General features: G+C 42.1%; 1 protein-coding gene across 2 annotated transcripts in view; it reads right to left on the bottom strand.

Moving 5' to 3' along the window:
• Nucleotides 1-11,967: 11,967 nt before the first annotated feature.
• The window catches only part of LDLRAD3 (low density lipoprotein receptor class A domain containing 3), a 104,072-nt gene continuing 89,094 nt past the window's right edge, over nt 11,968-26,945 (bottom strand). The window contains exons 5-6 of one of the 2 annotated variants that reach the window (XM_041481310.1): nt 18,784-19,129; nt 11,968-16,788 (exon numbers count right to left, since the gene is read on the bottom strand). In XM_041481310.1, the coding sequence (XP_041337244.1) occupies nt 16,527-16,788; nt 18,784-19,129 (608 nt within the window). In that variant the 3' untranslated portion in view covers nt 11,968-16,526. The remainder of the gene's footprint in view (nt 16,789-18,783; nt 19,130-26,945) is intronic. The other variant, XM_041481311.1, reaches the window with a different exon arrangement.

The raw sequence follows: 26,945 nt of genomic DNA, 5'->3' as shown, positions 1-26,945 counted from the left end.
CTCTCCTCTTTTTCTCATCAGCCTACTTTCCCATCTGCTCCTTCACCCAAATGCACTGTAGTCTCCACTGTTCAGGAACCCTGATGGGGATGCTGGGGGAGGGAGGTCGGTCCTCTTACGCAACCCCTGCTGACAGAGACAGCATCCGAAGTGAGCAGGTGGCCTTTTTGTAAATAAGTGTTTCAAACAACCCCTTCCAGCTTTGTATACAAATGAATTGTATGCTACTGAGCAAAGTAATGCTCAGTCATGATCTTGGATTAATAGCTAAATAAGACTGACCATAGCCAACATCAGCAAGGAAGCAGAAGATTCACACCTGCTTGTAACACGATCAGCAGGATGGGTTGATGCTGGGATTTTCAGCTCTGCCTGCAGGAGCTCCCACCAGTCACATGGATAAATGGGATCTGATAGTCCAAACAGCGTGTCTCTCCCTCCTCTGAACTGCTCATTTGTAAGTACTTGACAGTGAAAGGGTTAACTTGGAGAGAGCCCCTCAATACCTAAGTGATGGATATATCAAGTGACCCCTCTGGTCAAATGTGTTCACTCAGACCAGAGCGTGCTTCCTCATTAGCAACAATATATTCAAAGCAGATGGAAAAACTCCTCTATTCTCTGATCCAGCTTTCAAAGCCCTTTGATTTCAGAATCCCTTCACTGCTCTTTGACTTTTCTTGCCTGTCAAGTTCCCTGGCAAGATTGATAGGAGAAGGATATCAGTGCAAATTCTGGTTCTGGTCACCTCCCCTGTCAAATTTCCCACATCTGACCATGTTAATTGCTTCTCTCTCCTCCTTTGGTGTAAAGACCATTTGATTTTTTTTCCCTATCTTTTCTCCATTAGGGGGTTATTACAATTCTTTGAAAGGATCAGTGGTTAACTCTTTACTAGGGCTGCATTACTTCTCCCATACACTGCTGCCTGCACCTCACCAGGTCAGGCGGGGAACTGCCCAAGGTTAGGAAATGTTTCTTTAGGGACCATGCTCTGTTTTTTTCCACACCACTGGCTGAAAGCCTTGAAATAAGTGGACATCTGGAAAGGACAGCAAGAGTAAGATAGCAACCTAAGCACTGATGTCTGTAGAAGACTGCACAGCAAGTGTAACACCAGGACAGGAACAATGATGAAGCAGTGGTCAGAGCCATACCACAGCTCACAAGGAGTCTGGCAGGCAAGTGTTGCAGAGTGACTTGGGCAGAAGGTACTTGCAGGACTCTGAGGACTCTCTCTTAGCTGGCACAAGACATTTCCTGCAGCCCAACCCATGCCTTGCTGCCTTTTTCACAAAGGTATTTTTTCCAGTCCCCAGCCTGGATGGGAATTTTCAGCCAACTTCTTCTCATCCCACCCAGGTGGGATGAAGGGACCCTCTGTCCCCTTCCTGCAGCCACTGAAATCTCCTCAGCTCCTGAGGCTGCTTGAGAGGGCCCTGTGAAATGAGCAGGCACTGACACACTGCGTTCCTCAAGGTCACCTCAGGGAGCAATCCTGACCCTGACACCTCACCATCCTTCTGGAGGCTCAGAGGCATCTGCCTTCCCCCTGCCCCTTGCCACAGTCTCTCATTCTAGCTGCTGCCATCCTGCTGCAGCCATCCCATGCTGCCTCCTGCCTCACTAAAATCCCCTGAGCAATTATTACCCCTAAGAAAGGAGCCATTTCCACAGCCAGAAACAATGGGAAGCCCCAGTGGTAGGGTCTTCCCTCCTTCCCTCCCTGCCCTGAAAGCTCGCTTGGCCAAGGCAACACAGACTGATGAGGCCTGGCAGGCACCCCATGCGCCATCCCAGTCCCACTGCAAAGGGAGATCAGCTCTGCCAGTTACGCCAGCTGCTATATTTTAATACACCACTGCTACCATAGATAAGCAAACTCCTGTTTCCCCATGGATCTGTGATCTCGGCCACAGAGGTTTGTGGTCCCTACTCCCCACTCTCCTTCTGGGCACTGCAGACATTGCTCCTCACCTGCAATCCAGCTCAGGGAGTCATTTGCCTGAGGGTATGAAGAAACACTTCTGAAAACTGGGCAGGTCCCTGCCGTCCTGGAGATGTCCTGTCAGGCCCTGGCTCTTCAGGAAAACCATAGAAAAGTCTGTCTAAACAAGGCAAACTGAAATGAGGTTAAAAAACAGTAGCATTGCACAGAAACCTCTAGGAAAGTATAAGTAATAAATCCAACCTCAAACCACATTAGTCTGAGGTTTTGACCTCAGCTGCTGGCCCAAGAGTCTTCCAAAGTACAGCAAAATTCACTTTTCATCATCAGTGGGATGAGTCCCTACTCCTTGCAGAAAGACAGCAACACACACAGCCAGACTAGTGAATGGCTGGTGGGATGCTCTGGCCATCAGGGTGTGTGGCAGGCAGCAAACACAGGAGGAAAACTGAGACATTTCCTTTGCTAAAAGCAGCTCTCTAGGCACTGTCAGCAGGACTGAGCTTATAATGCCCAGACCAGCAAAAAGCTGATTCCATGTAATGAAAAACAACCATGTGCTGATCAGGCTTTTTGACCAGACGCTCACTTACGGCCAGTGTTTGATAATCCACCTTTAGTCCTCAAAACTATTGTGGGCAATGCATTTTTTTACACATCCTGTAGTAACACAGCCGTGCTAGTGGCATAGTGAACATGCATGAAGTGCTACATTTTGGAGTACATAATGCACTTCTAAATCCCTAAGATGCTTTCAAAGATCTCTCCATCATCGTGCCTTTAAGCTGAAGCCAGTGCACACAATCCAGATGTTGAAAGAGCAAGCCAGGATCCAGGGGTCCTGTTCTGGCTCACACAGCAAGCCTTGTGCTCAGGCTGTTTCACCTCTCCCTGCCCATGAGGTACACCAGAGCAAAAGCAGGATCATAATTTCCTGCTAGCTTACACACAGAAGCTGAAAAGCTTTAGTTCTCTGTAATAGACTGTATAATAGCCTGCATAAGGATTTTGAGGCAGAACTGACTGAAGGATGTTTCCATTTCTCTCCAGAGAGACAGGAGTGGGTGCATGCACACAGAACTGATGTGTCTCTGCAGGGGAGGAATCTGCTCTTTCTTAAGTTACATATTTATTATTCACTAAATCTAGTAAAAGGCACAAAATGACACTGACTGCCACAGTTGTTTTGGAGTAGCAGAAAGCCAGGCCATCAGGGTACCTACAGCTCCTATTTGTTTCTGCTGTGGGAGATAAGATCATTACAATTTTAGTAATCAGACAGAAGGAAGCTGAAGGGAACCAAAGAACTTGCCATAGAGCAAGGGAAGGAGCAGATGATGCTAAAATACTGCAGAACTGTTGTTGGATGATTACGGAGAGACTGAAGGCTGTTTTGCCTTCCTCCTCCTTTCAGGGTGCAACTGCAGGTACAGTAGAAACAAGGGAGCATTTTGCTCACAACAAACAGCCAAGCAAACAAAACTGATTTCTACTTCCTCCAAGTTGCAAGAAAGAAACTTTTGGCTATGTGTTAAATGAGGCTGCTGTGGAGACTTGGGTCAACAGAAGAGCACAATTAATTTTTACTGAAAGTATTAGAATATCAGACACTGAAATATCAAAGCTTTGGAGATGTGTGCTGCTTGGATGTCGATTTACTTGTCACCTCCATGTAGTCAATGCAGATGAGATAGGGGTTACTCTGCAGTTAAGTGTACCACATTCCTTTTGTCCCAGTTTTGCTAACTGGGCCCAAAATAAGGTGCCACCTTCCCTCTTCCCATCCTAAGGGACTTCATCTTAGTGTGAATAAATCACTTCCAACTTCCCTAAGTGCTCAATACCTAGGTAACATCTTCCAGTGCCATGGTAGGGGCCAACAAAGCAGGCTGCAATTAACTAAGACAGGGAAAGCAGGTGTAAAAGGGAGACACTCCATTGCTCCAGAACCAGAAGCCTTTGGGAAGAGCAGAAATAAAATCAATTTAGGGTTTTTTCTCAGCCTGCAGTCTTGGGGCAGATTTCACCACCTATTTTTACTCTGAACTTGAAATAAGTAAATCAGTTGGTTCTGTCATTCCCTCTCCTCACAGCAGCTTATAAAGCCTAAGTCATAGTGTTTGCAAAGCAGTCAGCAATTCCCAAAGTACCAATGAAAGGCCAGCAAGCAGCCTCAGCCAGTGCTGTCTTGAAGCACAAGGAGTTCAGACACAGGGCAGAGAGAGCAGAAAGTGGGAGCGATGAAGCAACCAGCCCAAGGGCCATCTTCCCGAGCCCCTTCCCCGACTGAGGGATGCTCAGCTTTCCACGATACAGTTTAATATTCAGAAGGTCACAGTTTCAACTTTTGCCTCAGGCCTTCCAGACTCCTTGGCACAGCATTTCAAATTGCATTAGTTTGGGAGAGAGGCAAACAAAAAAAGTTAGTTTTCTCCCAGGCATTGCTTAAAATAGAAAGCAAACAAATGTCACTGCTGACATGCACAGCCCTGAAGACAGCAGTGAGATGCACAGGCACAGACAGATGCCTGTGACTGGCCTCTGTGCTTGATCAGGATTACAATTCTTTCACTATCAGCCCAACATTTTCTGCACAGAAAATGTTTTTTCATATCAGATTATGGAAGATAATTAAACAGCTTTCCATTCACATGCCATTTGGTGAACTAATATGAATACTGTGGTGGTTTGCTCTCAGTTTTCCACCACTTTCTTTTCCACTGTCTCCTGTGTAATTTGTTCAGTCTGGCTGTTTCAAAGCACATCCTTATGATGTCCTTTTACTCTATTCAAATCACCATCTGTTTGTTTCATTAGCAGTCTCATTTGGGGGGTGGGGTGTCAGTTGAGGAGGTCATTCAACATTTCAAAATTAAAAGCTTGGAACTAATATTCTTCAACTAGAAAATGATAAAGTGCTTCTCTTTGGCGTTTTCCAGAAGCTTGTCTAAAAGCAACCCAGTGCCAATTTCTTGATACTTTCCCCTTTTGTTTTACCTTAACTGAGAATCACTTCTTTACTTGCAGACCAAAGAGTAAATGCTTCACACAGTTCAAGGAGAGGTTGCTAAATAATCAGGCTGATACTCCACAGGTCCACTTATTTATCTGAGCACACAGCTCTCAGCAAAGAAATGTGATGTTACTGGATACAATCCCAGTCCTCCCAGAAGCACCAGCTCCTTCTGCCCTGCTTTCAGTGGGGTCAAGTCCAGCCAGGAGTGCTCTGGGCCTGCAGTTCATGGGCCAGCACCACGTCTGATTGACGAGAGGACTGCCACACAGCTTATCTAGAAAAATGCACAATGCCAAAACATAAGCAGGCATAAAGAGGGAAGTGTTTGTCACCCACAGTGCCAGTGTCACATGAGAGACAAAGGATCATTTTTCATGTCTCTAACAGGGAGTGCAAGCTTGTTGGGACATGATGACAACTCATTGATCTTGGAAAAAAATTTGAGTAATTTCTTGCTGAACCAGAGGGGGTGCAACAAATTCAGCTTCATGTCTTTATGCCCGCCTTGTTCTGTAGCACAGGATGAAAAACAAGCCCTGCCAGAGAAGGAAAAGGAGACTACTGCATTGTATTTGATTATATTGCCATGTGTTTGATTTTTGGGTGATGCAGGCTGCAGGGGGAAAAGGAAGATCAGGCAGACTAGAAACATGAAGGGTCACATAGTGATTTGTTTATTCACTGCATCATTAACTCAGCACTAACCATGTAAGATGTTTTATTGGTTTGGAACCCGGTTTTGAATGGTTCTTCCTTAAGTTGTGACTCCTGGACTCACCAGACTACAGCCAAAGCTATTAATTTCCCACCGGAAAAATCAAGACACTTAAAAACCGCAAATGCATCATAATTAATGCACTGCTCATCTGCCTGAATGCAGAGTACTCCTTACAGAGAAGTACACTACCCTTTGCAAGGGCTGCTGGATGAAAATATGGCTGCATGAGGATCAGTGGTGCCTCAGATGCCAGGCGTGTCTCGAGTTACCAAGCCATCACTAGAGTGCTGCTAGGGAGAGGCTTTCCCAACCTGCCACTTCAGAAGAGGGATGCTTAGTTGCTTTTTCCCACTGGCTGCCTAAAGACAGTGAACAGAGACCCAAGCAGTTGGTCAAGCCACAACAGTGCAGCCAGACCTCCATGCTGGCAAGCTTTGAGACAAAATTATTAGGACTAGTTTCAGCAATAGTGTAGCCAACTGGACCAGGGCAGTGACTGTCCCCCTGTACTGGTGAGTATACTGGTGAGGTCAAACCTCAAGTGCTGTGTCCAGGTCTGGGCCCCTCACTGCAACAAAGATATTGAGGTGCTGGAGTGTGTCCAGACAAGGGCAACAGGAGGGTCTGGAGCACAGGTTCTTTGAGGAGCAGCTGAGAAAGCAGGGGGTGTTCAGCCTGGGGAACAGGAGGGTCAAGGGGGAGTTTAACACTCTCTATAACTGCCTGAAAGGAGATTGTAGCCAGAGCTGGGGGTTGGCCTTTTCTCCCAGCTAAAAAGTGACATGGATGAGAGAAAATGGCCTCAAGTTGTGCCGAGGAGGTTTAGATTGGATATTAGGTGAATGTTGGGCTGTGAAAATATCCTGTAAAAGCTCAGAGGTTACTTTAATTCCTTGAATTACATTTCATCAGCAGGGCACTGTAAAGCAGTCATGTAAGCTGAAAAGAAAGCAAGGGCAGAAGACAGCCTTCAGACAGAGCATGCACAGGAGCACCAGACCTTCACTAAATGGACATGTAATACCAAGCTGACAAAAGAGATCTAACCACAGATACAAATAAAATCCAAAATTCTTCAAGGCATCTTAATAAACTCTCAGACTAAACAGAGATAAGGGCAGACAGATCCTCTAGCATTTTCCTAACAGTACATAGTGGTGAGGGGAAGCGTCCCCATAGTCTCAGGGATACTTCATAGGTGACTGATGGTGTGAAATCAGACACTTGCCAAAGAGTACAGCACAAACCTGTTTCTAGATGACAGTTCATGTTCCTATACCCACTTCCCCTTCAGACCTGTCACAGTCCATTTGGTAAAAATGATCTGTGCAGCTTCTGTTTAGGGAGATACTTGGATCCCATAATGTGGTTTAAGGGCTTTCAGACAGACTCAGTCCTGGGGCTGCCACAGAGGTTCAGCTACTGTCCTCAGTCACTTGTAAGAGGGCTGAAGTCCAAAGCCCTTGTATTGAGCATATCTAGCAATCCAAGGTCTCTCCTCACATGGATCCTAGAACCATTTGCTACAGGTGACTGCAGAATGCCAGATCACACTGCATCCACTGAAATAAGTGCCTGTATCTTCAAAGGAATGTGAAACCCTCGGGTGTTCCTGTGCAGGCATGTCCTGTGCACTAAGAGGTAATGAACAGCCCCTGGAGCTGCTGGTGCTACCAGCCCACCATGCAGCAGGATTAACCCCAACAATGGGCTTATAAGGCTCGTTACCCAGCAGCTGAAGGGAGGCTCACCCTGACACAGTTGTATTGCCCTCAGCTCTCACCTGACCTGCGATTTCACCAGGCATGTGGCATATACACACACCTCCAGGCAAAAAAACCAAGAGCAGGGGCTGCCCTGATGGGATTAGCAGGCAGTAATGCTAGTAGCACATCAACTCCCTGTCTGCCTTTTCCTTCCCAGCCACAGCCTCATTCTCTTAGGGTTTTGCATTTGGTCCTCTGTCTTGGTGCCACACCACACCTTCTCTTTACAGCTCAGAGCAGCTCAAAGCCCATCCCGCTGAGCACAGCAAGTGCTTCCCTACACTGCACCTGGCCTGTGCTGGGAACAGCTCCTCTGCTTACTTCATCAGATTAACACAAAACATGCTATCAGCACATTGGCAGGCTCTTAGTATCTTTGCTGGCAGGTTTTAATGGCCTCAGGTCTTCTAAGGCATTTCATTCATCTGGTGACTGTCAGGCTGCAAGAGCACCAGGGTGCTCTCCCCCCACACCCCTTTCCTCAAAGCAGAGATAAGAGTGCAGCTATTTTAAAAGCAGGAGGTGAGATGAAAGCATTCACTTTAGTTAGGATGCTACTGCCATTCCCTAATTAACTTCACCTAAATTTTCAAAGGAAGAAAAGCCATCCAAAAATCATTTTGAATCACTCGCTCGCCCACGTTAGCCATCTCGTTCTTGATATCAGTATCAAGAAAAGAAAGAGGGGACTTCTTTTATTTTTTTTTTAAATAATATTACCCTTCAAAGCACTATCTTGAGCTAATTTTTCAAATGTCAGCATGAAAGGCAGCCAGGTCACACTCTTCTCTCTGTAGTTCCTTGTATCTCTTTGGGCTGCCCATAAACTCAGGGTCAAAATGACATTTGTCCCTCCCACCTCCTCCCCCTCTTTTTCCCTGTTCCATAAAGCAGAAAATGTTGGCACCAGCCACCTTGAAAAGTGTTCCTTCAGGGCCTGTAGTACCTGTGGCCCTCCCTACTCACACTGTAATTCCAGTGTGCATCTTTAAACCAGCATTATTTACAGCAACCCATTTCCACACACTCCCCCAGCTCCCTTCTGGAGTCCACATATTCCTCAAGCTACAACCTTCCTTTGTGGAAACCTACAAAAATATCTACTCTAGGTTAAGACCTAGCCTGGAATCTTATTCTAGAGCCAAATCCTCCTCCATGTGAAGAGCTATACAGAATAACTGTTTCAATGAGTCTGCAGAAATAACAGGGCTAACAAATGCGTAGAAGACAAAAGAAAAAAAGGAATTCAAATATTTGTTCATGTTTTTTTTTTATCACTACATGAATTTTCACCAAAAAAAAAAAATTAAAATAGTTACCTGCACCTCCAGACTTACCTCTTTTTTTTTTTTTTTTTTCCCCACCATAAATCTGCAAAAAATCTTCTGTTGAATGGAATGGATTTAAAAGATTTCAAATATATGGATTAGACAACACTATCCAGTGGTCAGGAAGCTGGATCTTGGAAGATGCAGTTCTGTTATTCCTGAAACTCATTTTGATGTCTCTCCCTGTCTCAGCTGTCCCTACATAAAATGTGCAAATCTTCCTCCCATCGCTGCAACGGATAAAAAGGGAGAGAGAGAGTGGTTAGTTGCTTGAGAAACATGATGTAAACAAAGCAGCCAAACAATTTCCATCTAGCTTCCTGAAGGAAGCTGAAAATTGGTCTAGAATAATCTTCACATATTTCAGGTATCAGATACTAGACAGACTAACTCATGCTACCAAACCTGAAACAACCATTGGTTTTTCTTGTGAGTGCTGCAGATTTATACCTAATTTCTAATTTCTAACCCTGACCTGCAGCCAGCTCCTAGACTGGCCTTGCTGATGAAGATCTGCTGCATCTCTCAGATTCAGAGGTTTTGTGGTTTGTTTGGGTTTTTTTTTTTCCCTGTAGAAGCTCAGGTATGATTTTATTTTATGTAATTCATGTCTCAACCAGCATATCTAACATGACACCTTGCAAGTAGATATGTAAGCCAGCTCCTTTATTTCTGAAGCAAAGCACTCTCCAAATCCACTTCAGGTAATTCATTGGTTCTGCTAACTCCTCTGCTCTGCACAGATTGCCAAAGGAGAACAATAAATACAGCAACAGATGCATGGAGAATTTTTGCTCTTGACTATGTATCATATCTGAGTAAACAGAAATTAGCAAAAGAGCAGCCAAGTATCAACTATACTTCCTTAGTCTGCAAATTCACTTATTGTGCAGCACTTAAAAATTTCTTATTCAGGTACAAGAGCTGGAACACATAAGAAATCTCCAAAGCAGTTATATATAACATATACATTAAACAGCCAACCTTACTGTCCTCCCCTTGCCCCATACCTCTGTGAGACAGTGCTGCTTTGGATGCAGCATCGGGCAAGAAGCATTTGGAGCATTTCTGAAATAACTCTGTCACCAACAAATGAGAAGAAAAATCTACTCTGTCAAACACAACATCATACTTCTTCATCACTGTGCCGCTACAGGACCTGCATCTATCAAGGAAATAGGAGGTGTTGCAAATATATGTAAGAGACTCAGTTTAATTCAGTCAAAGTGATGCTGCCTGGGCACTCCTGGAAAAGTGAGAGGTTTAAGTGAAGCTGAGCTGCTTCTCCTGTTGTTCCTGCACAGGTGAAGGTTATTGTACTTTTGTGTGCTGGAAAATGACAGTGGTTTAAATCTGAAGGTGTTACAGGCTGTGGTATCAAATAATGAGAGATGAAAGGTTTTACCTCAGGGTAACTGATAGGAATTAACCTTAGGTAAGTAGAGACTAGTTAAAAAAAAAAGCCACCTGTACAGAGGCTGTTGGGAAGCATATAGGAAGTGATGGCCCCAAATCAATTCTCAGTGAATGGGGATCTTCTGCATGGTATCCAGCATTAAAGCACCTGCACCTACTGAAACACTGACCCCATTCCCACAGAAATGCTAACGGTCAGATCAGCCCCAAAACTGCTCTGCCTCTTCTTTTTCAGTGGTCCCCACAATAAGGCTGTAAGGAATACTACTGGGATTTTTGGGGAGCAGAGAATCATGTTTCAGTTTATCTATTCACAGTATGTTTGGCAGATAAACAGAAAAGTTAATTCCCTAGAGAGATCCATCCAGTACTTTTCCGAAGTGCTTTATGCAATATGCATACTCTCAACTTTGCTTTGAAAAGCAAAGAAGAGCTGTGAATTTCCACATGAAGATGTCTTTGCTTCAATAAATAACAGTACATCATTTTGGACTACAGCTCCCCAAACAGTGAAAAGCTGCTTAGCTCTCTCTCCAACAATAACTGAGGCTGACTGATTAACAGACTGCTTGCAAAACAGCAAGAAAAGATGTTGCACTCAGAAATCACTGCTGCCTATTTAATTTTTAAGGTGTAAAAATTAGGATCTTTAAACAAATCAAAGCAGAGAGAATAAAAAAGATTAATTAGGGAGCTTAGCTGGAGACTATGGTATTTATTACCAACATTTTTCAAGCACAGCTTTTGCTGGGTGTGACTGAGTGAGTCAGCCCTGAGACCCCAGTATTCCCTCTCCTGCAGAGAGCCCATTGTGGCAGCTCCATCTCCCTTGTGCTGCTGGTGTGAATTCTGGATCCACAGCTATTTTGGGGCAGTTTGCCAGCACCAAACAAAGATTTCCATCTGAGAATCTGAGTCAGGGCATGTGATTTAATTAATGAGGATAACAATAAAACTGGCATGCCTTTGTGAAGCAAGCAAGAAGAAGAGAATCATGGAATATGTCAACTTCTGTATACTAACAGAGATTCAACAATTTAGACATAACATTTGAATTACTACTCCTTAGTCTGGGAAAATAACTTTATAACATCAGGGTACTTCTTACAGTAATCCTTTGAGCAACAGGACTTTGACAAGAAGCGGGTCTGGACTTTGTGGGTCTGGATGGTGCCCCTGATAGTGGTGGTGCCCGCAGGGGGCATCTGCCAGGGGCAGAGTCCTGACCCAGGACCACAGCCAGACACGCTGCCTCCCTGGAGCATGTGCACTTGAACCTGGCTCATGCAGCCAGCACGTGGATCACAGACCTGGAGGTAAACAGGGACATTGTGCTGGGAACACCAGTGATGGGGAAGTGGCCAGCAGAAAGGGGAGGTAGAGGCTAATGCTGACAGCCCCTGAGCTCTGCTGGTAAATCCATATACAGCAGCCAGCAGACCACCAACCTCTGCTGTGGCCTCTAGAGCTTTGCAACAAAGCAGACAACAAAACTGGTTCTGACACCTTGTCTTTCATAGCACAAACAGGACAGCAAAATGAGAAATTATGGTTATTAAGCAATTTTCATTTGTATAAATAGGGATCCGTAAATTTTTATACACATAGGTATAGGTGATTTCCAATATCACTTTGCTTAAAAATGTATTTAAAACCCACAAAGAGTTAACAAAACTTAACATGGAATGTAAAAGAAATTATAAGAAGCCTCATGCAGGAGGGCTATAAAACTAGAACAACTGAGACTGTGAGACAGGGGACATGCCCACTTGTGAACAGTATTAAAACACCAATTTTATTCAGGAATACAGAATACATTTTTAAAGATTTCCAGTTTACAAAAGTTTAAGACAAGGTTGGCTTTCAACGTACAACCTCTTCCAAAGCATTTCAGTAACTTCTCCATTTCAAGTTGACAAAACCCCCTCAAATCAGGAAAAAAAAAAAAAAAAAGACAAATCAAGGCCACAGTCCTATACTGGGATACATTCAGGCAGAATCCAGCACAGTATTGAAATTCTTCCTGCAGTCCATGTTTTAGTCCATGGATGTAATATAACCTTGTGTTAATAAAAAAATACTGCAGATCTAGTAAGAACTGCAAGAAAAGCCCTTGTCTTACAATTTTAGTTCCAGGCATTATATGCAAAGTAGCTTCCAATAAGCAACAGTTAAAAACAGTACTTGTCATTTGATCACCACATTAAAAATACAGAATTAAATTTTTTTCTTCATTTATACAATTTTAAATATTCATTAAAAATCAGAATCAGTGTCCCTCCATCCTTTCCATCGTTAATAGTTTTCCTTATCTACTAAAACCATTTGTCTTCGCTACAATGTCTAAAAGGAAAGAGCAGAAGATTAACAAGCTGCAGCATTAATTGAAGTGAGAGTCATCTCTTTCCTCCACTCAATTTCTAAATCTATCACAAGGGCCCTATTAGCTGTATCAAAGTGAAGTGGTGTAAATAAAGCTGATTTGGCTTAAAAGTAGAGGAAGAAGGAATGCAGTTATTTAAAAATTGCAATGCAGTCAGATGTCACTGCAGACAAGAGCCAAGAAAACTATTCACAGGCTCTGTTTTAAAAGCATCAGTGCCAGTTTTCCGTTTCCAATATCAGAGAGGTAAATGGCAATCTGCCTTACAAGGAACTTCAGATTACTATCAAGCAGAATCACTAATGGCTTCATTTTAAATACACAGCACGCTGATTTCAGCGGAGGTTACAGTTGAAGCTCCTGAATTTTATTTGTTTGTATTTAAATGACCTTTCTGGCATGCCTTAATTTACTTGAAGTAGTCATTTCTTCAAACTCTTTTGTTCAAATATATTAATAGCTGCACTGAGAACTACTCAATACAGTGGTCACCATTCAGTACAGATGTGGAAACAGAATTTGGCTCTTGAAGAGAACTTTAATTAATTTTACTTTTGTAAGAATAAGTCTTTGAAATAACATTCATGTGTTTAAATATTAAGTAGAAAGGAAAGCTCTTGGATGACTAACATCAAACTAAAAGGTTAAGAACAATTGCAAAAATAGGATGATCAATTCCAATTTTACCTGCTACTGAAAAGAAACCCTACCACATGGTATTGGATGAACATTTAACTTCAGTCTTACAAGCTTCAGGATTTTCAATGAAATATTTAATTTCATCAGCACATTTCCCAAAGATTCCACTGAATAATGCAGCATAATGCTGTATTAACACACTAGAAGTGATACACCATAAACAATTTCTGTGTGATACTACAGCAATTTCCAAAGGAACCAGCCTAGCAAACCTGTTCTACAAACCAGAAAACTGGAGTAAGATGAGCCACCCCACATTTTAGCACACCTTTTTGAACAAGATACTGAATTGCTGTAGTCCTTAAAGTTCAGTGGTCCCCATAAGTAACAATGAAGTGGAAGACAAGACTTGTTGCTCTTTCTGGATCTCTAGACAATGATATGCAACAACACCCAGAAACACAGGTAACAGCTTTTCCAATCAACATTCAAACAGAAAGGCACAATCTCCTTTTAAGTTGTGTTCTCAAAAACTAGATGATTCCTATACAGAGATAAATACACCCTTAGCTGGAAGGGAAAACATCACACCATTAAGAACGTTTTTGTTTTGTTTTGGGTTTTTTTTTGGTAAAGTCCAAGATTATCTTAATGCAAAAGTTACATGAATATATACATCCTGAAAGAGTATCTTTTTTTAAATATATATATGTACATATATGACAGTGACTGACACAAGACAGAAGAAACGGGCTATATTCACTCCTCTCCTACTTCTTAGCAATGTGAGGCAATGTTTTTCAGATGCCATAGGCACACAGTATTTGGGCTGCACACCCTCTGGTGTCTTAGAATACACATGGTGAAATGCAATCCCCTGTGGAAGGCTTGTTTGAGGGGTAGTGGACACAAAGATTTAGTTTCACTAATACAGCTACAGGCAACTTTAAAATAAAAAAGATACCTAATTACAATGAAAATACTGCAAACTCTTCAATGGTGTGTTTTCAAGGTGAATATAAAGTTTATAAAACTGCAACAGAAAACCATTAAAGTTAATTCTGATACAGCATAACACAGCTGTCTTACAGAGGCCAAGCAGAACCCTACTGAAAGGCAAGAGGAACAGCAGGGTCCAGTGATCACAGAAGATGTCCCTGCACCCATCTGTACTACGAACTCATTCATATACCTGAGTCTGATCTACTTGTAAAATAAAGAATAGCTGTCTGCTCGGTGCAATGACAACAGTCTGCCTATGACCTTGGTCAGCCAGTAATAAAGCTAAATCCTGCTTTGTGCAGGACAGCATAATTACATTGCTTGAGTTCTCAGTAAGGATGAAATCTGAGCCACTCTTGTACATTACTTTCCAAGGACCTAAGAGCATCTTCACCAATGCACTTCACCACAGGCTGCCTAAGCCTGTAGTGAAAGCTGCCCTTAATCTGCTTCCAAAGTCAGCCTAGCCCATCAGCATTAGAATTCTTCAGGACTCCCCACCACGTCCTCAGTCCTGGAATGACCTGTGCTTGTAAATCTATCTGGTCCCTGTCTCTTGCATATTGTGGCAACAGACTCGAAAGCTGGAAATGAAAAAAAAACAACAAAAAAACAACCAACCCAAGAAACACCACCCTAACTCTCTCCCTGAAAAATGAGGTGTATTTATGAGAACTGAGACTGAACTTGAGTTGTTGCGTTACCTACACTCCAAATTCTTGGGTTCTGAGCATGTAACCTTTGGGCAAAAGAATCTACCTTACAAAGATGGTGAAGAAGAAAGCACAAGGTGTGGGCAGTCATCTTCTTTCACCTCCCTTAAACAGCAAGGCCTGTTTAATGACACTGTTCTTTTTAAATAGAAAGAGTGGGAAATGTGGGATAGACAAATATAAATAATTTTTCACAGCAAATTTTCCCCCAGAGAAGAGGAAGACACTGCACTGTTTTCTGTATACAGAGCAAAAGTACGGCACTGCAGTGGTATTTAAATTCACAGCTTCTTCCCTCTTGCCACTCTAAATACCTTTAACCTCATAGGTGCTTTCACAAGGTGATTCAACAAGGTGCACTGAAACACATTTGACAGGAGACCATTACAAGACTTATGACAGAACAGACATAAATAATTCTGCTACAGAAGTTAGAATTTCAACCAAATGAATGTGAATAATGCAAACCCCGTGAAAACCAATGAGTACATTAAAAAAGAAAAAATTTTGACAGTTTAGAGTTCTTGTGATGTAGCAGAACTAAACCCAAGTGATACACTATGTACATACCTACACACAGGTAGGTATCCATGTCTGGTCACACACATGCTGTAGATGGGATGCCAAGCCCACACCTTTCACTGCATGACCTGCTTTCAGGTATTTCACAAATACAGCAAACTACTCATTGACACTAAAGCTTTCTGTGCTGGGTGTTTGCCTCACAGCAGTTTTGGTGTTGAAGCTTTTGCTGGAACAATCTGGGGGTTTGTTTTGTTATTTAGTTGTGGGTTTTTTTTTAAAGGGAGTAATGTTATGCCACACAGGAAAAGAAGCTCTGCTCTGTTGGTTTGAGAAGCTTCCAGTGCCTCTGTACTCAGCCTTGACATTTGACAGATAAGCCAACCTTTGTGGTGTTGCTGAGACAACCCATGCAAATTTCACCTAGATACTGGCATCTGGGTAAAAAAAAAACACGCATAGTTAGAGATGTTGCATCCTCACAAGCTTAAACCACCTTCACAGTAAGAATGTTCCAGACCACGCAGAGATGGGTCAAGTAGGAGATTTTCTGCAATTTGGGCACTGCCAGGAGACTGGCATTGGGCACCAGACCTCCAAGCAGCATGAGTGTCTCTCATGTGCTTCAGTGACCACCAGTTGGCACCAGACAGTAAGAAGAAACAGCTCCCACGTTGAGAGGATGGAAGGCAGTCTGAAAACAAGAGCCCTCCTGGCAGAGTTCTTGTGTGCAACTTCTGTAAATATTATACACACTCATATATACATTCATATACAGAAAGCAGTCCAATAAATACACCACATCAGTTCTTTTGACAAAGCACTGATGTTTCTCTTACTTGTCTGAACCAGAACTTGCTCACAGAAATACTGTGGAGAACTCATGAGACCCTAGGTTTAGCTCTCCTTGCTCTACCGTTGACAAGCCCAAAATGCTGAATTCAAGTATTAACTCAGTGTGAATTCAAAGCAAGTTATCATTCAGGCACATGTCCCCCTGAAACCTATTAGCCACAGCAGATTAACCCACACAGACACAGTAAATGCCTTCTGGCCATCCCAACTACTGGAGCAGTTACACTTCTCTTTCAGCAGTGTGGCTGACCAGAGGATCTCTCTGATCTACTGTCCTCTCCAGCAGAGTTCTGTGCCCATCCATGCTGCCACGGACGTCTCTCGTCCAGCTGTCGGATGTGCCCACAGGACTTTCTGCCACAGGGGTGTCTGTGCTGGCCAAGCTTCCCGACCGAGAGCGGTAAGGAGGAAGGTCTGGCTGATTAGGGGATTCAGATTCGGAACAATAAGGTGGTGGAGGAAGGTCAAACCAAGGTGGTCTGCTGTAAGACACACAACAGAGTAAGCAGTTACTGAAAACAATGGGACAGAAGACAGTACATGGTATTCCAATGATGAAAAAAACAAACAGTATTTCTTAGCTTTTGAATTATGACACATATCAAGTGATCTCAGACCTGCTCATATTACTCAGGTAATTTCAAAATATCCACACCACCACTGGGAAGCAAGGCTTCTGGCCAAGGTGCAACATAGTAATGACAACATGTTTTAACAACCCACATGCTGAATTAGATGGCCATGGATGTCCAACAAAGCTGGTTCAAAGACAGCTGTGTAAGAGGTAAAAAACTTCTGTTTAACCTCTACTCCAGAGAAAACACTAAAAGAAGTAACATTAAGTGGTGGATTTTCACCTATAGATGATGATGTGAGCAGAAGAAAGCTCCAAGGAAACCTCCACTGAGTGACAGAGATTAATGGCTTACAGTCTACAAATAAATAACAAACGGAGTTCTTCACACAGACAAATCACTTTGGCTGTCATGAGATCACACGCAGAACAACTGTTAAGTAGGCACAGGCAAGATGAGCACTGCATTCAGGAAAACTGTTCTGATAGCAAGCAAGTAAGGGTTGAGCAGATTGATAACAGGCAGTGGGAGCAATTAGCTCCAAAATTGCTGATGGTTTTATCAGCTCAGGTGAGAAGTGATTACAATCTGGACACCTGCTCATTTAGTTGTCCTTAATAATGAAAATATATCATTATTATGAAAGTCAACAATAAGACAAAGGACCTGCAGCCAAAAGTAGTAGAGAATAGGAATTTACAATTATTCTTAAATCCAAGTTTGTACTGTAAATACCAATAGGGTGATAGTGAACAATCTGAATTGCTAAAGTTTGTACCATATCCTTTCTAGGTACAGGGGATGTCTGCTTACAAGTTTTGTTTGGAAAGACTTCACAGACAGAGGTTAAAATGAAGGTTAACTATCTACAAATAAAAGCAGTGTCATAACTACATAACTACAAAAGCATCATATACAAGCCACACCCACACCAAACTTCAAAGCACTTTCAGCTATTTAAATTAGGAAGAGTTCTTTCCATTTCAGAGTTTTGTTATTTTCTTCTCTTGGTAAAAGGTAAAGCTCGGAGAGCAGAAGAATGATACAATTTCTTTATAAAAGAATTTAAGATGATCTCACCTTTATATACTCATCATAAATGAGCAGGGCTGTATTTTTTCAGTGCTATGACTTACAGCCTACCTGGGGTTTTTTTTGGTGAAACTCCAAATTCAGTTTTCATATTTTGATTCCAGACTGGCACAGGTTATCCCTACTAGACAAGTGATACATTCTCCTGCCATTCTCAAAATCTTGCTACCAATGTGCTAAGAGACTCGAGTTTGCCTCAAATCCCTTTTAATACCAGGAACAGTAAACAGACCTGAGGACCATGAATTTTTCATACACAGAATGTGTCGCCATGATATTTTCTGAAAAATCCTTTTGCCAGGATTTTCTCCTGAGGAGCTGAGGGCCTCAGGAAAGAAATATAAACAATAACTATCTGCTGCTGTGGAATGCAACAGGTGCATCTGTGATTGGTGCATGTTGGTTGTTTCTAATTAATGGCCAATCACAGTCAGCTGGCTCAGACTCTCTGAGAGTCACAAGCTCTTGTTATCATTCCTCTCCTGTTCTTTCTAGCCTTCTGATGGATCCTTTTCTCTCTATTCTTTTTAGTATAGTTTTAGTATAGCATTTTAATATAATATATATAATAAAACAGCCTTCTGAAACACGGAGTCAAGATTCTCATCTCTTCACTCGTCCCAGCACCCTCGAACACCACCATAAGAACAAGCTCAAATTTAGTGAAATTTCATCCTGTGCAGGCAACAGAAGCGCAGCACTGGACTTCTGTCAAAAGCAGCAGTAAGTGGGGAGCAGCAGCACAGATTACCAGAGCTGCAGCCAGCAGAGGGATGCTTTGGGGAGGCCTAAATCAGCTCCTGTACGTACCTTTGGTCGAGCACTGCCTCTGAATAGGATGGTGGGGAGTCCAGCTCCACTGGCCTGTGGTAGGGCTGGCCGGCCATGTACTGGATGCCATTGTTGACGTTGTAGGTGACGCTGCAGTGGTGTGGGTGGTCAAGGACCACCAGGCGGGACAGCAGCACGGGGTGCTGCAGGCGATGCACCGGCAGCGTCATCAGATTGTTGCGCTTGCGCTGGTGGTGCAGCACCAAGGCGAGGAAGGCCACCACGAGGACAAAAATGACAGAGCTGCCAATGATGGCGTAGGTAATACTCGGGTAGTAAAGCAGCTGATTTTCAGAGGTCACGTAATCTTGGCCGCTCCCTGCCTCTGCAAGACAAAAGGAAAACTAAGCCTGAGATTGGTTTCAATATAAAACTGCTTTTGGCCTATACTGTGCTTTCTGCTAACACACTGTGTGACAAAGAAAGTTTTCGTTTTTCCTTCAGATTGTGAAAAATGAGCTCATTAAAAGCACACGCATGCAAATTGGAGATGGCACAGCATCCCTGAGTCCATCCTCACCCACAGCAGTGCCAGCACGTAAACCACTAGGGAAAGACAAGCTGAGAAAGAGGAAAATACACACTGTAGTAGGAAGCATGAGCATTATCATGGGAGTATCTCCCCTACCCAACGGTCAGCTTTGGTTTCCAGAGGTGAGACACCCAGTTCCAAGCCATAACCACACCTCAGGTGCACCTGGCAAAGCTTACTAAAATCAGAGATGTAGAAGGCGCAACACCTTTTTTTTTTTTAACTTTACACCATTTAAGCCCCACATCCACAAGGTCTTGCAGCCATTGAGCAATATATTTTTGGGCAGGAATTTCTCTTTCTGTGCTGCCTGTAATTCCTTATAGCCTCAAACAGGCTATTCTGACATTTATCTACCTCAAGAAAAATATGAGGCTGAGTAAAAACCAAACCAAACTAAACAAACAGAACCTCAAATCCACACAATTACAGGAGCATGATCCATCCAAATTCTTAATTTCCTACTGCAGAAAGCTGGCACAGTAAGTCTTGGCATATGATTTTCCTTTCTTTTCTTTATTAAACAAAACTGCTTTTCAGTCATTCAGAATTGCAACAGAGCCACTAACATTTCTCTAATAACAGATAATGAAATATATACTGACTGTGCCCAGCAGAATGGAAGATCTTTACTCAAGCACCCATTGTTTTCATCCAAGATGCTTTAGGTATCTCTCTCAATCTTTGATTTTGGTAGTTCACTTCCATGGTTACACACCAAACCACAATTCCCAGCATCACTAAAAATAGCTTCTGCATTTGTCAGTAAGATAATACAAGATAAAAAGGCTAATCCTTTAAACATCTCCATTTTAAAGCATATATACTTACATAAGAAGAGATGAGTTGGGAAAAAAAGACTGTATCAGAAAAAAAAAAAACAACAGGATTTTTTTCATTATGAGAGCAGTGAGGCACTGGAACAGGTTGCTCAGAGAAGCTGTGCATGCCCCATCCTTGAAGTGTTCAAGGTCAGGCTGGATGGGGCTTTGAGCAACCTGGTCTAGTGAAAGGTTTCCCTGCTCACAGCAGGGGGGTTGGAACGAGATAGTCTTTATGGTTCATTCTAACCCAAGCCATTCTGTGATTATTGGTCCTGCTACCAACTATGAAAACTACAACTCAGAGAGAGCTGCTTCGCTGATGATGCCACTTCAACTGCAGACCAGAGCTTTGCAGGCCAGCTGCAAGCCAGACTTTCCCTGATACTTGGTGTAACACCTCAGGGAGGATCTCTGCTAACTTTATTTCCTGTGCAACTGCGCTAGAGAAAGCAGAAATCACTGTTTCCAGTCAACATTTGGTCTCTCACTCAGCAAAGTGAACCAAGTCTGCATGAGGAATGTAAATGAGAACAGAAGGAAGGAAAGGAATTGACATGCATTAGTAATTTTAAGTACAGCTCATCACATATTACTCTGGCTCCTTTAACAAACTCCCTAAATTCAACAGCTAAGAAATGAATTCATGTCACGCATCACAGACAAGGGCCAGTGCAGGGAATATAATGACAAGCAGATCATTTTTATGCAAGCATCAAGAAGTTTATTTGCAAGGACTGACCTGTGCATGAATACTACTACCTGCAGCAAGTACAAGGAAGTACAAGTACAAATCTATTATGGCATCCCAGTAAAATACCACAAGACTCTCATTCAACTTGGCTTGCCTTATTGGCATAATGCTGAAAACAGGATGCCTTTGCAGACCTGATGAGACCTAATTAGTTACCATGGGATCATTCTGCAGCAGCACAGTCTCTTCTCTGTATAATCTCCATCTTACTAAAATGGGAGAAAAATGAGAAGTTAAGTATCCATCACTTTTTTTCCCAATCTTTTAAAGTTATCCACCTGTTAAGGATAACATCTTCTAGGTCCTACAAGAACCAGTTCTATAAATCCAAACAAGTTAACTAGACTACTGAAGAAAAACTGCTTTGTCAAAAGTCAGATGGGATCTGATGACCAGCTTCTGAACAGTATGAAACAAAACATCTCTTATCTGGTTTTACAATCCTTTTCATACAACATCCATAGACATATTTTGCAGAGATTTGGGACAACTTTGCCATTAACATGCTATTTTGGAGATTTGGGATTAATGTGGCTAATGAAAGATCATTTATTTACTCTATTCCTTTCTGGGTGTTTAGATCTGTTTCGCATATTCCCATTTAGTTCACTGTCTTTCTGAAACCCAGAGCAATCTAAGGGCATGCCTACAGACATGTGTAGAGGTCTCTGAACCAGAAGCAGAGCTATTAGGGTGCTGTTTTGAACAGTGTTGTCTGATGCAACCTTTGAACCAGCCAACACAGCAATATTGAATTTAGAATTGGAATTAGCATCTACATCAGTTCAGCTAATTCTTGCCCGTGTGTCTCCAACACGAAGCAGCACAGAGGAGTACAGATATATCCTGTGAAGAGGAAAGAATCTAATTCATTTGTCAGGTGCTCTTTCTTGCACCCCAGGCAGAGCTGAGGATTTGCATAGAGACACCCTCCCCATACAAAGAATCCAGCTCCCTAAACATGCATAGTCTTTACACCTGTCCAGGAACAGACTGTACCTGAGATGGAGTTCTAACTAGGAAGCTCCAGCTACCACTGAAACTAAGTCTTCATTCACCATAAAAACAACATTATTCTTGCCTTATCAGTGGGTTTTCTGGGCCAAGACAACAATCTTGAGATCTCTTAGCAATCCACGCTCACAAGTGAAGTCCAGGGGCATCTCACTTTTGCTGTGATATAATTTATTCCACAAAAGATCAACCTGTACCTAATCTCTCTTTTCTAACAAGGTAAATAAATCCAAGCCTGCAAAAATGAAAGTAACATTACCTGAGCCTATCAACACTGCTTGGCTTGCAGTCTCAGAGAGGTGAATTGCCCTTAATGGTCTTCCAAAGTAATGCTTTGACAAGAAAATTGCTCTATGGCACAGCTAAAACAAAGGATAGTAGAGAACTATGAGACAGTTTTGCATACAGGGGACTCTTACATCAAGTTTTTGCTTTGTCTTCCTATATACCTGATCACGTTGAAATAAGTAACTTTTTAGAATTCCTTGATAACATTCTGTTTTTTTTGTAGAGCCTGGTGAATATTCAGAGGTTTGGAAGGGAACGAGGGGTACTGAGCTGAGACTGCCTGATGAACCTTTATCTATTTTGCACTCAATGTAAAAGGGAGAAAGTGAGATATAGAAAACACCTGAAAACTGTCTGTTGGACATGCACGACTACTTAAGGAAACAAAATCCATGACTCTTTAGCTCTGCTCTAATAACTTTCAGCAAATGTTTACACATCACAGAAGTCATTTAACTGAATTTCTTGGTAATTCAGTTATCGTCTCCCAGGAGAAACAGGCATTATCCAGGTAGGTTTAAAAAGTTCTGTCTGCTCTGCTACTAAGTGCAAATACATGAAAAAGAGTGAGTGGGCAAACAAATTTCATTTAAATTCATGGAATATTTACTATTTTGTACCTTTTTTTTTCCCCTTAAGAAGATCCGTTTTCTATCATGCCATATATAAACAGTTTATCAATGCCACTTATGCCTCTTAAACCCCAGTATCTGGGAAATGCCAAATTCACAGATCAGAGATTTTTGGAGTGTAAAAAGCCTTGCAAATAATTTAAGAAAATACTGATAAAGGAAACATAGCAGGTTGTGCTTAGAGGTCTATTTTATTGACTGTGAACAAATTTGCTGTCTCAAAGTTAAAAAAAAAGATCTGAGAGTAACTGCATTAAGTCTGCCAGACATAGGGATGAGAGGCTATTATTTTATCTTTCACAATCCTCTGCTCAAGCCTGGCTTTTCACAGTTCATTGGAGAAAAAGCTTTTGAAATACATAATCTGAGCAGACATCTGTAGCCTTAATGAGCACGAGTCACGGTCCATCTCCAACAAAGATGCTACTGTAACAACACATTTAAATTCCAACTGGTTAAAGTGCAGAGCTGCAGCTTGGAAGGTTAAAGACAACAAAAATCAAATGCAGACAGGCAGAGCCTCTGCACATTATTTACTTTCTGTGTTTGGAGCTCTTAGGGCATCCAGCTAAGTCTCTCAAAACTCTTATTATATTTTTCATTCTTGATGATTTTATGTGCCACTAAAACAAGTCTTTCATAGATTTTGTGCACTGAACTCTCAGAATGTTCTTTATTCTAGTGATGTTTTTCTAACTGACTTATCTTTTTTCACTATTGCCCTTCTCAGTGTTACAAACAAGATCTCTCTCAGACAACACAGCACCTTGACCTCATGAAGCCTCCTGATAGGTTACCACTGTTCCCCTCCCGAACAGCTTCACAGTTCCCATAGACACCAGAGACAAAGATTTGTTTTCAACTGCATTCAAAGCGTGTTTTTGCCCTGCTATGGCTTTCTCTGTTTCAGGCACAGAATAGAGATTCACTAATGAAAGTGTTACACATACTAAACAGGTCTTATCTATGGGAATAGACCAGAGGAATACAATATGATTACATTTTTGCTTAACAGGTACTTGGTAAATGGATAAGATTTTGGGGAAGGCACCAGGATGAAGCTCCTTCCAGGTATGTCTATAACAATGATGGCTTCACAGACAAAGACAGACAACAGGCATCTGCACAGATGCCATGACTACAAATGGCACCAAGGTTATCCTGTGTTTAACTCCCTGCTAATCACAAGTGTCCCTAGTGCCCACAGACCAGAAGCACAGCAAACAGAACAGCCCCTGATCCAAGAAGCTGGAGCAAAGGGTAGAAGTTGCCCATCAGGTAGTTTTCTCCACCTCTGCCTAGCCCCACCTGAAAACTAGATAGTGATGTTCCCACATTCACAGGACATTCTCCAAAGCTCTTTCATACTGACAAGAACTACATTTTCCTAAGAAGTCTAAGTGTTTCCAACATCAATCAGAAGTCTTAAACACCACTAAATGCTGTCTTACCTATTCTTTCAGATGACTGGAATGACAGTTATGGCCTTGCCTGCACAAACACAGTAGGACCTCTTCATATGAAGAGCTTGTTAGCTATACATATACATATTTACATATATATTTACATCACTATTGGTATTAGTGTAACAACTTGAGCTCAGAGCAATGAAACCGAATTTCTCTGTATAATGCACTTTAGAGGCTCTGAGCAAAACAATGGTTATTGCTCCCAAGAATGTAAAGCTAAGTGTAAGACTTGGAACTATATATAGCTATAAAAGTAGCTAGCAAGACAGAGATAAACCTAAGGACAGTAGCAGTCAGCAGAATTAGAAGCAGTGCCAGCATGTCTCATTCAGTGCACCAGAATGGGTGCATTATCAGTGCCTTCCTCCCCAGACTTAAATCCTCATCCTGACCACGCTCTACAAGAGCTGTGCTTTCAAGTCTTTGCAGCTGCTCTAAATGAGCAGCTGAGTCAGCCTGAAGATCAAGAGCCTCACCTCTCACATGCCATCCTTTTTTATCTTCTGCAGGGCAGGATAATTACGCCATGTACTTCACACACACACAAAGAAAAGAAAAGCAGCAAACTGAGCAAATAAGTGGAAAACTAAGAAATACTTAGCAGTAGTCATAGCAACCAAAGTTCTAAAATTAACTTGGCAGCAATGTAAAAACCTGCAAAGCCAAAACCTACCATAAAGCACAGAAACAAAAGGTCCAGACTTGGCAGCTGGAGGGAGCCCAAGGAGGAAATTAAAGTGTTACTCAAAAGTAATTTAGGATTACTCCACCATTGATCTATGCAGCAGTTCCTGGACACATGATAGGATAGTGGTGTACTGGATTAAATCATAGCCACTACAAAACCATGCCCAAAAGCAGGGGTAAAGCATAAAAAGGAAGAATTTTGCCCTGTTAGTCTCCTCCTTCTGGTTTGTAAATGTAGGGTCACCATCGAGGCTACCATGAAATTAGTTACTATAGAGTTCTTGTAACATTTTATGACAGGAAGATGCCACTCAGGAAGAGTCTGGGGCACTGAAAGCTTATGGGGCTTGTGCTACTATTGGCCCCTCCCAAGCACTAAATTAAACCTGCTCTGCCAAAGGAAAATCTCCAACTGCACCCACCCAAGGCTCTTTGGTAGACCAAGTTTCTAAAATAAATCAATAACCTGCTTCAAAGAAAGAAAAACAGTAGTATTGTCATAGCATAAACATGCTCTGGTGCTCTTGCTGAGACACATGACAACTACACACTTCGCACGCACTAGTGCCATTTCAAGCAAGGTGCCTAAGTTGGAGATAATAGCCACTGATCCAGTCCCACCTTGTTCCAGTCTGACAAAGTATTCCCCAACTGCTTAACAAGTGCACTGAACTCTATGGGGTCTTTGGTTGCTGTGTAACCTCTTGCATACCATTAGTGAGTAGTATACGGCAGTCTTGAAAGTTAAAACAACAATGTTTTAATGGAGAAGTTAACAAAACTGTGAAATTCAACCAGCAAGACCCGAACACACTCAGTCTCCAATATTTAAGGAATAATGGGCATACACTAAAATACAAGAAGTTCCACCTCATCATGAGAAAGAATTCCTTCACATTGAGGGTGACAGAGCACTGGAACAGGCTAAAGAAATAATGGAATCTCCCTCTCTGGAGACATTCAAGAGGTCCCTTCCAACCCTAGTGATTCTTTGATTCTGTAACATCAGCTTCATCTTCATTTCTTTAACTAAAGCATACTATTTTCTACCAAAAAACCTTGGCATCGCTGGCAAATGTATGTGCAAGTGCACTGTCCTGTCTTCTGCAAAGGTTAATTGGAGCTCTGAGCCAGGTAAGAGCCTGGACATTGTATCAGCTCCCTGCCAGTGCAAAGGCATGCCCTACCTTGATTAATTTTGAAAGGTCATCAGTACAATTCAAAGTCAAAAGTATGACGGAAAACAGGTTTGGCAAAGGCCACAGGCGGCTTTGCCTTTCCTTAGTGTTTAGAATCCATGTTTCCCTTACATACTTCACTAATATTCCTTGGAATCATGTGAATATCTAGGAGGCAGAAAAACGCAACAAATAAAAACAAAAAGTAAACTAATTAAAATGAAAATTTGTGGATGAAATGCTTGTGTTTTTATCATCTATCAACTGTGAAAAGAAATTACACCCATTGCAGAACTGTTACTGATTTATCTTGAGTGATCTATATGCCTGAAAAAAAATGCATGTTATTTCAACAGAATGTCTGGAAGAAGCTGAATGTGGGATGCTGTGCAGGACAGCTGAATTGCATTTTTATAGTGTTTATTTGGGAGGCTGGCAAGAAGAGACACACGGTGCTCAGCTAGAATGTGCACATCAACTTTTTCCTGGGTGCTGATTAGTGCTATGAGCAGCTGGAGCATAAGAAGGATAATAAGGCTTGAAGAAACGTGGTGCAGGATTTATGTAGCCTGCAGTCAGGTATACATGGCAAGAAATACTGCTTAAATGTAATTTAAATCTGTTGTAGAGTAAGTTCATAATCAGTTTATAAATTTAGTCTAATCGTTCAAGAACTCTGTTTTAATGACTGATTTTTGAAAAAGTGTTAGTACAACATCCACGTCCTGCTTTACATATTAATATTGTCAATCCTACTTATTTTCTA

Source organism: Pyrgilauda ruficollis, unplaced genomic scaffold (assembly GCF_017590135.1).
Source record: "Pyrgilauda ruficollis isolate IOZ18807 unplaced genomic scaffold, ASM1759013v1 scaffold55, whole genome shotgun sequence".
Taxonomy (NCBI): domain Eukaryota; kingdom Metazoa; phylum Chordata; class Aves; order Passeriformes; family Passeridae; genus Pyrgilauda; species Pyrgilauda ruficollis.
Note: the sequence above shows the minus strand (reverse complement) of the source record. Positions and strands in the feature narration are given on the sequence as shown.